Source organism: Lucilia sericata, unplaced genomic scaffold, assembly GCF_015586225.1.
Source record: "Lucilia sericata isolate MDLA Ls3-8-SP2 unplaced genomic scaffold, ASM1558622v1 Contig001636F_arrow, whole genome shotgun sequence".
Lineage (NCBI taxonomy): Eukaryota > Metazoa > Arthropoda > Insecta > Diptera > Calliphoridae > Lucilia > Lucilia sericata.
In genome coordinates, this window is record NW_023995550.1 from 65,406 (window position 1) to 76,974 (window position 11,569).

The 11,569-nt window shown below is 32.2% G+C and overlaps 4 protein-coding genes across 5 annotated transcripts; 1 reads left to right on the top strand and 3 right to left on the bottom strand.

Moving 5' to 3' along the window:
• The first annotated feature begins 2,486 nt into the window (after window positions 1-2,486).
• Window positions 2,487-5,179, top strand: LOC119612236 (probable glutamine--tRNA ligase). Its single transcript, XM_037967992.1, has 2 exons — window positions 2,487-2,645; window positions 2,702-5,179. Exon 2 carries the CDS (start codon window positions 2,714-2,716, stop codon window positions 5,039-5,041), a length of 2,328 nt encoding a protein of 775 aa, XP_037823920.1. The 5' UTR covers window positions 2,487-2,645; window positions 2,702-2,713; the 3' UTR covers window positions 5,042-5,179.
• Window positions 5,180-5,490: 311 nt separating this feature from the next.
• On the bottom strand, window positions 5,491-6,868 carry LOC119612238. The gene is made up of 2 exons (XM_037967995.1): window positions 6,386-6,868; window positions 5,491-6,280 (listed from the first exon to the last, which is right to left on the bottom strand). Exons 1-2 carry the CDS (start codon window positions 6,764-6,766, stop codon window positions 5,612-5,614), a joined length of 1,050 nt encoding a protein of 349 aa, XP_037823923.1. The 5' UTR covers window positions 6,767-6,868; the 3' UTR covers window positions 5,491-5,611.
• Window positions 6,869-7,188: 320 nt separating this feature from the next.
• LOC119612241 (peptidyl-prolyl cis-trans isomerase NIMA-interacting 4) lies at window positions 7,189-11,511 on the bottom strand. 2 transcript variants are annotated; one of them, XM_037967999.1, is made up of 3 exons: window positions 11,320-11,511; window positions 10,938-11,251; window positions 7,189-7,280 (listed from the first exon to the last, which is right to left on the bottom strand). In XM_037967999.1, exons 1-2 carry the CDS (start codon window positions 11,402-11,404, stop codon window positions 10,941-10,943), a joined length of 396 nt encoding a protein of 131 aa, XP_037823927.1. In that variant the 5' UTR covers window positions 11,405-11,511; the 3' UTR covers window positions 7,189-7,280; window positions 10,938-10,940. The 2 variants fall into 2 exon arrangements, with proteins under 2 accessions (XP_037823927.1, XP_037823926.1); XM_037967998.1 differs by lacking the exon at window positions 7,189-7,280 and having other exon boundaries at window positions 10,560-11,251; window positions 11,320-11,510.
• Window positions 7,329-10,614, bottom strand: LOC119612237. Its single transcript, XM_037967993.1, has 2 exons — window positions 9,721-10,614; window positions 7,329-8,475 (listed from the first exon to the last, which is right to left on the bottom strand). The coding sequence occupies exons 1-2, from the start codon at window positions 10,574-10,576 to the stop codon at window positions 7,685-7,687; spliced, it is 1,647 nt and encodes a 548-aa protein (XP_037823921.1). The 5' UTR covers window positions 10,577-10,614; the 3' UTR covers window positions 7,329-7,684.
• Window positions 11,512-11,569: the final 58 nt, after the last annotated feature.

Genomic DNA, 11,569 nt, shown 5'->3' on the forward strand with positions numbered 1-11,569 from the left:
AAAAAACTTGAATCCGGAGTTTTAGACCATATTATGTTAGGAATATTAAAGTCTCCTAAGACAATAATTAAGTCATCGGGTTTGGATAAATTTACTACGAGCTTTATCGCTGTAGAGTGTCGTTCATATATTTGGATACTTGATGCAGGAGGAATGTATGAGCATGTAATAAAGATAGTCTTTAATTTAGTTTTAACACACGTTGCAATGAATTCGATATCATGGACTTCATTAAGGATTATTTCTTCGGAAGGAAAAAGAGTTGAAACTGCAATCAAAACTCCGCCACCTTCCTTTCCTACTCTATCACGTCTATAAATTTGGAATTTACTGCACATTATTTCGGAGTTGTGGATTTTTCTCTCAGGTTTGTCTCGGAGCCATGTTTCTGTAAGGACTATGATGTTTTGCTCAATGTCAAAGCTTTGTAGGAAAAAGGACTTCAATTTTGAATTCAAGCCACGAACATTCTGATAAGCGATTGCAACTAATGGAAAATCAGATTTATTCAGTTTTTTGGAGCATAGTCAGCAGCCTTAGGAAGGGTAACGTTATTATCTTCCCGATAAATAAATTGCCGAACTATTGTGTTTTTTGGCCAAAAATTTGGGTGTACCAATTGGTCAAAAATAGTCTCTGGCACAATAATTTTGAATGATGCTCTATTACGGGCATTAATCTTATAGATTTGAATATCATTATATAGCTCCAATCCGAGATTGTTTCTAATGTAGAAGTCAATATCATTAGCGGTTGTATCTAGCGCAAATCGGGTAGCAAATATAGTTTTCTTAGGAGGAATAGTTTTTAGAGGCTTGGGCGTAGCAACGGTGTCAAACGTATTTAATGATTGGTTGTTAACACTTGTACTTATTGCAACATTTGAGGAGTTGGGCGGTAAAGGGGTTTGTACCGGAAGATAATTATTGGATATTTGTTCGTTAGGATGAAGTGCATTCAATGATAAGCTTTGTGAGGGAAATACTAAATCGTTAATCGTGTTAGTGGCCCTTTTTAGTATATGGAGGTCTGATTTTCCTTATATAAACAATATCTAATTATATATTCACAATTATGTATATTCTTTTTAAATTTATAATTAGATAATTTAAAATATTTATTCAACTCAGACCAACCAAGACCAACTAAGAAATTAAATTACTTGGGTAAAAAAGACTTTTCTATATAATCGAGCGAATCTATATAATATAAAAGGTTGATATTTCTGAGTAGAGTAGTAAAAGATGGATAGATGGATAGATAGATAGATAGATAGATAGATAGATAGATAGATAGATAGATAGATAGATAGATAGATAGATAGATAGATAGATAGATAGATAGATAGATAGATAGATAGATAGATAGATAGATAGATAGATAGATAGATAGATAGATAGATAGATAGAAGATAGATAGATAGATAGATAGATAGATAGATAGATAGATAGATAGATAGATAGATAGATAGATAGATAGATAGATAGATAGATAGATAGATAGATAGATAGATAGATAGATAGATAGATAGATAGATAGATAGATAGATAGATAGATAGATAGATAGATAGATAGATAGATAGATAGATAGATAGATAGATAGATAGATAGATAGATAGATAGATAGATAGATAGATAGATAGATAGATAGATAGATAGATAGATAGATAGATAGATAAGATAGATAGAAGATAGATAGATAGATAGATAGATAGATAGATAGATAGATAGATAGATAGATAGATAGATAGATAGATAGATAGATAGATAGATAGATAGATAGATAGATAGATAGATAGATAGATAGATAGATAGATAGATAGATAGATAGATAGATAGATAGATAGATAGATAGATAGATAGATAGATAGATAGATAGATAGATAGATAGATAGATAGATAGATAGATAGATAGATAGATAGATAGATAGATAGATAGATAGATAGATAGATAGATAGATAGATAGATAGATAGATAGATAGATAGATAGATAGATAGATAGATAGATAGATAGATAGATTAGATAGATTAGATAGATAGATAATTATAATTTCCAAAGAATTATAGTTTGACGTGCAAAATCTAAACGACAATCAATTGTTTAGAAGTAAATTTTACAATGCCCCAGCATCGATTTTTTCATAATTTCAATTTACTTTTACATTTCCCAAAATTATCAAAAATTTTTTTAAACTGTGAGTTAAATATGGTTAAAAATAACATAATATACATTTATTAAATTTACGGGGAAAAATAAATGTAAATTGTTTATTTTTTAAACAAGAAGTGAATAAACAAATTACATTTAAATTTTCTCTATAAATTGAATAAAAATTGCGTATTTACTGTTATAATTGTGTATTTACCGTTATAATACCTATAAATCTGTTTCAAATTTTTAGCATTGCCAATATCTTGTTGTTTTTTTGCACAACTTATTTAATGTTGGCAACGTATAACAAATTTGTCATCGCTGAACAGATGTTCTATCGAAAAAAATAGTGGCAACTTTAATTGGCCACATTGCGGCTCTTGTGTTGTTGTTGCTTTCTATTGCTGGAGGTAGAAATAAAGAAATTTCATCAGCAGAAAAATTCTTTTGTAATTTTAACAATTATTTACACAATTTACAACTTAAACACAGGTATTTCCATAATGATTCTTATCTTAAGCACACATAACAAGTATGTTTCCATTTAGTTTAGTGGCAAAATGACGGAAGAATTGGTTGTTAAATTTCAAGCTCTTGGCATGAGCGAACAAAAAGCCAAAGAGACGGCCAAAAATGCAAATGTGAGTAAAAATCTACAATTGGCCTTGGATCACTGCAAAGATGCTTCCCTAGGCGAGGGGGTGGGTATGCTATTGTATCATATGGCTACCAAAATTAAGCCACAAAGTGCCGAACATTTACCTTTGCTGGTGCGTTATATTGTGGAGAAAAAATTGGATTCCACTATGAGAGTCGATGCTGCCCTGGAGTATTTACTCAAGCAGGTGCAGAAAAAGGGACAAGCTATTAATTTGCAAGAATTGGAAAAGGAGTGTGGTGTTGGTGTAGTGGTTACTCCGGAGGAAATTGAGAAAGTAGTACAGCAACAGGTGGCCAAGTATAAGGATGCGTTGCTGGAACAACGTTATCATTTTAACTCCTTCAAAATCATGCAAGAGGTAAGAGAATTATTAAAGTGGGCTGATGCTAAGAGTGTTAAGGCCGCTATAGATGTGGAAATCTTCGATTTGTTGGGTCCCAAAACAGAGGAGGATATGAAACCCTTAGCTAAGGGTGACAAGAAAAAGGAAAAGGCCAAGCCGTCTGAAAAACAAGATACCAATAACAAAAAAGAAGAAGCTAGCAATGATGGCGCTCAGACTATAGCGGAATTAATGAAAACTAAAGTACATTTCCATGCTCCTGGTGAAAATTACAAAACAGATGGCTATGTAGTCACCGACAATACCGAACGTTTGCTTAAGGAACATTTGAAAGCTACGGGAGGAAGAGTACAAACACGTTTCCCCCCAGAACCCAATGGCATTTTACATATTGGTCATGCCAAGGCTATTAACATCAACTTTGGTTATGCTGCTGCCCACAATGGTGTCTGTTACTTACGTTATGATGATACCAATCCCGAAAAGGAAGAGGAAAAGTTCTTTGTAGGCATTAGAGACATGGTAGAGTGGTTGGGCTACAAACCTTATAAGATTACACACTCCTCGGATAATTTCCAACAATTATATGAATGGGCTGTTGTTCTCATACGCAAAGGTTTAGCCTATGTATGCCATCAGACCGCCGATGAAATGAAGGGTTTCAATCCCAAACCCAGCCAATGGCGTGATCGTCCTATTGAGGAATCTTTACAACTTTTCGAAGATATGAAAAATGGTAAAATTGATGAAGGTGCCGCCACTTTGAGATTGAAAGTAACCCTAGAAGAGGGTAAAGTGGATCCTGTAGCTTATCGTATTAAGTTTATACCACATCACCGTACCGGCAACAAATGGTGTATTTATCCCACCTACGATTACACTCACTGTCTGTGTGATTCTTTGGAGAATATTACACATTCTTTGTGTACCAAGGAGTTTCAGTCGAGAAGATCTTCCTACTATTGGCTGTGCAATGCCTTGGATATCTACTGTCCCGTACAATGGGAATATGGTCGTTTGAATATGAATTATGCTCTGGTATCAAAACGTAAAATTGCTAAATTGATTACTGAGAAAATTGTCAATGATTGGGATGATCCTCGTTTGTTTACCTTGACCGCTTTAAGAAGACGTGGTTTCCCTGCTGAGGCAATTAACAATTTCTGTGCTCAAATGGGTGTTACCGGTGCACAAATTTCTGTAGATCCTTCTATGTTGGAAGCTGCCGTCAGAGATGTTCTTAATGTCACTGCACCTCGTAGATTGGTGGTATTGGAACCTTTGAAAATCACCCTTGAAAATTATCCTCATAGTGGTCCGGTAGAAATTGAAGTACCTAATTTCCCACAAAATCCTGAATTGGGTACACATAAGATTACTTTAGATCGTGTGGTATATATAGAACAAAGTGACTTTAAGGAACAACCTGAAAAAGGCTATCGTCGTTTGGCTCCTGGCCAAAGTGTTGGCTTAAGACATGCTAATCTTGTTTTAACGCTCAAAGATGTTAAAAAAGATGCTGCCGGCCATGTTACCGAACTCGTATGCGAATGCCAGTCTACTGATTCTGCTGAAAAACCTAAGGCCTTTATTCAATGGGTGTCGCAGCCTGTACAAATCGAAGTACGTTTGTATGAATTGCTATTCAAACATAAAAATCCCGAAGATCCTAATGAAGTTCCAGCTGGATTTTTATCCGACATTAGAGAGGACTCTAAAACTGTATTACAATCGTATGCTGATCGTTCTCTGTTGAACTGCAAAGTATATGATAAATTCCAATTTGAGCGTATTGGTTTCTTCTCCGTAGATCCAGATACTACTAAGGATAAAATAGTATTTAATCGCACAGTGGGTTTAAAGGAAGATGCTGGTAAGAAATAAACAATTTAATTGTTATTTTTTTTATCGAAAGGAATCTACATATGATGTTAAAAATATCGCGTAAGAAAGCTTTAAAATGGAGAAAAAATAGTGTTAACTTTACACTTTTTTTATAACGAATAAATATTTGATATCTGACGACGTTATGTGATATTTGCTTGTAGTGACAGTTATAACATATAGTGCACAAAGTGATTGATAGTGAACTATTTAAAAAGAATTAACATTTGTTCTCAATAAATTATAATATGTAGTTACAAAAAAGTTTTCTGAGAAAAACTTTTAACCCAAGTTCTTTACACCACATTTAATAAATTAGTAGTATTGCTTCCTTCAAATAGTAGTTAAATAACAATTCTTCACTTATACCTCTAAAGAAGGTATTAGTTAGAGCAATATTCTGAAATATATTTAAATAAATTAAGGACAAAATTTTCTTCAATTAAAATCTTAATTTTATTTCAATTTTCTACATTCACTGGTTTATAACAAAACAATTTCTTATTTATTAGATTTTTGGTTTGTAAATTAAAAACTATTGTATAATAATTTAAGACAGAACGCCCAAAATTAACCTTCATCACTTGGTACCTCCAATGAATTCGTATTCATTGTTATAGTGTTTAATTTTAAAACATTTAGTTGTCCTAGTATTAATATTTCATCTATAGCTTTTTTAGCAAAAAGTTTTTGTTGAGCAGTTAATTTACGGAAACCACAGGCCCATGATTGTCCATAAATAGCAGCTTCATCTGTTAGCATTGGAGATAACATATTATTTCTAACAATAGTTCGATTGTAGGGATCTTGAGATTTTAAACGTAATTTTGATTTTTTATGTAAATTCGAGCGTAATTTTCTACAGCTAGGGGAAGTGCTTTCTAATTCATTAGATTTTTCTGGCAAATTTTCTAAAAATTTAGTGGGATTTTCTTGCAGGCCCAAACTTTGTTGATCTTTTATAACCAAGGGGGTTTGCACAGCAGAGCAAGATTCTGGTTGTATTACTTCAATAATAGGAGTAAACTCTATAATAGGTTTCGGCACCGACACCGGCTCTAATGTTTTTTCCCGTTGGTTTCTTTTCACTAACGAACGCGTATTAGACTTGCTACTGTTTAATTTATCAAATTTACAATTTTGTTCATTAGCCGTAGATGATATTTCCTCTTGGTTTACAGATTCTCCCATCATAGTTTCATTTTCTTCCATAATTTCGCTTTTGGTGGCAGTTAGACCCTGAAATTTTAAAATTTCATTCAAATTTAATAACGGTTACCGAAATGATTGAGGTTAATCGTCATGCATGAATAATTCGTTTGAATAAAATAAACTAACTCTTACCATCAATGTCATTTCTTCGTCATAGTGGCCATCTATAGCCACACCATTACTATTATATTTTTCCTGATTCAACAGAAAAGATAATTGATCAAAATACCATAGTGTGGGATTGTATACCTCCGCTGGCTGTTCCTTTTGTGTTTGTCTTATTTTTCTCACTTCCCGATTGAAATTCGAACGAAATGTATTAATTTTACGTTTTACAGAATCTTGATTGGCATCTGGTTCAACATCTCGCAGTTTTTCCACCAATTTATTCCAGGCCAACGAACGACTTTCACGGTTATTATAGTTTTCATCTTTGGTATTCCATAGACTGGGTAGACTGTGATATATATCGATGAATTCAGTCCAGAATTTTTTATTTGCTGTTATAGCCATGATCAAAATCTTGCAAAATTTGCTTTTTTTTTAGAGACACAGCACAATCATAACCAAAATATACTTTGAGTCATACAGCATGCATTATGGCCGACTGAGTAAAGCATGACAGAATGTGAATAATATAGAGTGGTCTCTTTCTGGCAGAAGAGAATGGCAATAGGGCAATAATTTACTTTCAGGAGGGATTTTATAAGATGGTAGCAGTGGCTAGTTTCGACAAATCAAAAAATTAATGATTTCCTCATTTTCATATGAAGATTAACAGATGAATTTGACATTTAATGTACTCAATTTGATAATTATCTGTGCTACAAATGTCACCTTATATAAATTCACCTTGCCTATTTACTTTTCTAACAGCTGACTTTTGTTTACAATGGATTTTTAGCAATTTTAGTTGAAATATTAAAAAAAAATTATTTAATTCAAACAATCTTCTTCCTCTAGTGCTTTATTACAAAATTAAGATCTTATTTAAATAATTATAAAAAATGCGATTCTTATTAAATATTTTTTATTTATTTTTATTTATTTATTTATTAATATCAATACAAAGAAAGCCTTCATGGCCAATAAAATATGTATTGTAAGATTAATAACTATGTAATAGATTAATTAATTTTATATAAATACAAAATAAGATACAGTAATCATTAGATATATATATATATAGGTATATATATACTGTCATATTCATAAGAATTTATCAGAGCTTGTAGAACAAATATTGTAGTAAAAATTTATTGTACAAGCCCGTGACAAATAACCATGAGCGAGACAGATAACTATACTAGAAAAGTCGATTTGGCTCCCCAGCCATATATGTATGTATTGTCAAAAATTAAATATCAAGAAATAATAATAATAATCCTATAACCAAAGGTTGATGTAGGTTAAAAACAATGTCTAATCATGCTACTGATTTTCATTAAAAAAATCTAAGAGTTTCTTCTTATAAGTATGAGAAGAATAAGAAAATTGTTTGAGATGGTTGGGTAGTAAGCTCCAAGTATGATGGATTCTTTTTACAAAAGATCGATCAAACACAGAAAGATGTCCCAGAGGAATAAAAATTTGAATATTTCGTGTTGAGTTTATGAATGAAAATTGATTTACAAGTGATATTGGTTTACCGGATTTTATAACCTTGTAGAAATAAAGTAAAATACGTAGATTAATATAATTATTAAAACTACATTTCAAGAATACTGGAGTGAGCATCGAAGTACGATCATGCTCTAGAGCTCTTAAATTAAATACATAACGAATTACCTTTCGAACAGTTGCTTCAATAATATTAAGATTATAAGACCACGTTGCTGAAAAAACTTCGAGACAATAGTTAATTCGGGACATGATAAGTGAAAAGGCAAGTCGGCTCCTTACATGTTTGGGAGTAAACGCTCTTAACGAGTAAAGTCTTCTTAAAATAAGACAAGTTTTATTAGCAATTAAATTGATATGTTCATTAAAATTTAACTTAGAATCAATAATTACACCGAGGCATCTGAGAGATTCCACAAATAAAATTGCCTGTCCGTTAATAGATATTCTTGGAAATGAAAAAGTTCGGTTAGTTAAATTAAAACTTAAGGCCTTTGTCTTAGTTGGATTTATCTCAAGACTATTTGTATACATCCAACTAGATATTGAGTTAAGGTGAACATTCAAATTTATCTCAAAATTTTCCATATTGTCGTACTTATCTGAAAACAATAAAAATATATCATCAGCAAATATAAAGGATTGGCAAAAGCTGTTATTAAAAAGCGAGATACAGTCATTTAAATATGTGAGAAAAAATATGGGACCCAGTACGGACCCTTGAGCTACGCCAGAAGTTACATTACTAATACTAGAGTTATAACCATTGAAGGAAACGTACTGCGACCGTCCTGAAAGGTAGGAGTATATTAATTTACATGCCGGTTTTGAAAAATTAAAGTATCTTCTGAGCTTATCTACAAGAGTGGCATGATTTATGCGATCAAAAGCTTTACTGAGATCTAGTGAAATTAACGTACAATTTCTTTGGCTATCTAATTTGGTTCTAATAGATTCGGTGAGAGATAATAGTAAAGACGTAGAGTTGAGATTACGTTGGAATGCAAATTGACTAGGGTGGATTAAAGAATATTGTGCACAATAATCAAATATTTGCTTTTTCATTATATTTTCTATTATTTTGGACATAGCAGGTAAAATGCTTATGGGTCGTAAGTTTTCTTTATCAAATTTTCCGTTTTTTGGGATTGGTACGACTCGGCCTAATTTCCAGGAGGTTGGAAACTTAGAACAGGTGAAAATAGTGTTTGTAAGATACAAAAGTATAGGGGAAATGAGAGGAAAGATTATCTTTATAAATTTAATAGGAATTTTGTCATGACCTGTAGAGTTAGATTTAATTGAATTTAAAGCGATTAATATGTCATATTCTGTAACAGGAATAAAAGAAAACGAATTGGCAATGTCTTCAAAGTTGTCAAATTCAAGGTTTCCGGTATTGTCCTGCCTGAGATTGTCCAAAAAAACATTAGCTATTTCTTCCACGTCTAAATCATTGCATTCAGATTTTTTCGAATCAACGATACCCATTTTACGTATTCTATTCCATAATGTACTATTATCAGTTACACTGAACAAAGTTTCACCATATTTCCGACGTGCTTTTCTGATCACAGATTTAGTTTTATTACGTAATTTGCAGTAAGTAGACCAATTTACACTATTAGGATTTCTACGATAGGCACGATAAGCGTGATCTCTTTTTGATCTGGTTTGTAAAATTTCACTCGAGTTCATCCATTTAGAATTATTTGAATTAGATAAAATTTTTGTCGTTGGTACTAAATTATGAAGTCCTTCAATTAAACTATCTAAGGTAGATAATTGAAGATCAACATTGTTAGTATTGAAAATAGGAGATGTATTAAATTGACTAAAATACTCACTTATGTTCTCAAAATTCAGGCGATTGTAATCCTTAAATTCAATCCAGGTACTACGTAATTGAGAGGGAAATTTAATGCATAGAAAGATGAAACTATGGTAAGATGAAAAAAATGGAATTTGTATCTGGTTTTTGTAAACAACAGAAGATGGTTGACTCAGGAGAAAGTAGTCTAGCAAAGAAGTAGCATTATTAGGTGGGAAAATATGTGTAGGTAGGCAATTGTGTATACAGTGAAGGCCACATCTAGAAATTAAAGAACGTAAATTGCGTGATTTAACAATATCAAAAAGATTATGGTTAAAATCTCCCATAACAATAATATTATTGTATTGATCAAATAAGTTATTATGGATACTTTCAAATGCATTAATGTCGCCGCCGGGTAAATATACAACACCAACAATTACAGAGGTTCCATTTCCAAAAACTTCGACAAATAAAGACTCACAAACTCCATATTGTTCAGCACGAAAGAGTATGCGGTAACGAAGTTTATTAGATATGTAAAGGCAAACGCCGCCACCTCTGGTTGGGCCACTATTATTCGAAGTAGTATTCCTGATACGATCATTTCTTACAAGATTATAACCGGAAAGTGTCAACGATTGGGATATTAAGTGAGGTTTAAACCAAGTTTCTGAAACTCCAATGATGTCAAGAAGACTATTGTAGAAAAAACATTTAAATTCATCTAATTTTGTGCTGGATGCAGAGGGGCAAAGACTCTGGGCATTAATATGACCAATATTCATAACTTCAGACGAAGATGAAAGGCATTTGTTTAACATTGATTTATCCCCGGCTATAGGACCAAGATTACCATTAAGAGACATCGCATTCACGACAATACACATATATTAGTGGGAGCCAAAAAGTGATATATAAAAAGTTATTTGTAATTTTAAACATTTTCAATATGAAAAGAGCCATCTTAATATAAAAAATAAAAAATATAAGCTTACGGTATTTTACATTACAAAAGGAAAAATACAGTAAATAGATTAAGATATAGGTGTTTAGGTATACTTATTGGTAATTTAGTTTAAAATAGCTAATACATTCGTGAAAATTGAGAGACTTAACATCCTCATTAAGCATAGTAATCTTCACAAAAAGAGTTTCACGATTTATTATATTATAACCCTTTATCTTCTTATCATTTTTCAGTTTCCAACAAATTTTTAGTAATTTTTTAGCAAGGGATGAATAATTAATTTCCTATTTCTTGCCTTCTACCATTATAATATGGTAGCCAAACTTAGTTTTAATTGGTGGATCAGTGTATACAGGATTGTTGACTGTTGAAATAGGCAAAGCAAAGGCAGCATCTTGGAAGGGACCTACCATAGCGCCACGTATTTGCCAGCCCAAGTCACCACCGGAACGTGCTTTATCTTCACTGTAGGCGGCAGCTACCTCAGGGAACTTTTGACCGGCTTTTAGTTTCTCCATGGCCTCCATTATTTTGCCTTGTTTTTCACACAAAATATGTCTTACCTTAACAGCATTACCACCTTTCTTTTCTTTGCCTAACAAATGTAAACAAAACGAAATTTGATTATCTCTAAACATTTTCACATATAGTATAAAACCTCACCTTTTTCTTCAGCAGCTCCTCCTCCTTTTTTGCCACCAGCAGCACCTTTATTGTCTTTGCCTTTATTATCCTTTTTAGGAGGCATTTTCTTTTATATATTTGCAATTTATTGCCTAGTTCCCTAAAATAAGTTTAAAAATTAAGGTTATGTGTGTTAAACATAGCAAATGTCAATTTACTAAGTGCTGCCAAGTTTATTTTTATAAATAAATCTATGCTGGCAATGCTCTCTTGCTACCTTGTGCAATTT

What these genes read in the sequence shown, in the direction of transcription:
- LOC119612236 (XM_037967992.1), top strand. Translation starts at nt 2,714, where the DNA reads ATGACGGAAGAATTGGTTGTTAAATTTCAAGCTCTTGGCATGAGCGAA.
- LOC119612238 (XM_037967995.1), bottom strand. Translation starts at nt 6,766, where the DNA reads ATGGCTATAACAGCAAATAAAAAATTCTGGACTGAATTCATCGATATA. An exon ending in ACGAAGAAATGACATTGATG is followed by an intron (nt 6,281 to 6,385) that starts GTAAGAGTTAGT and finishes TTAAAATTTCAG; the next exon opens with GGTCTAACTGCCACCAAAAG.
- LOC119612237 (XM_037967993.1), bottom strand. Translation starts at nt 10,576, where the DNA reads ATGTGTATTGTCGTGAATGCGATGTCTCTTAATGGTAATCTTGGTCCT. An exon ending in CCTGAATTTTGAGAACATAA is followed by an intron (nt 8,476 to 9,720) that starts GTGAGTATTTTA and finishes TATTGTTTTCAG; the next exon opens with ATAAGTACGACAATATGGAA.
- LOC119612241 (XM_037967999.1), bottom strand. Translation starts at nt 11,404, where the DNA reads ATGCCTCCTAAAAAGGATAATAAAGGCAAAGACAATAAAGGTGCTGCT. An exon ending in AGGAGCTGCTGAAGAAAAAG is followed by an intron (nt 11,252 to 11,319) that starts GTGAGGTTTTAT and finishes TACATTTGTTAG; the next exon opens with GCAAAGAAAAGAAAGGTGGT.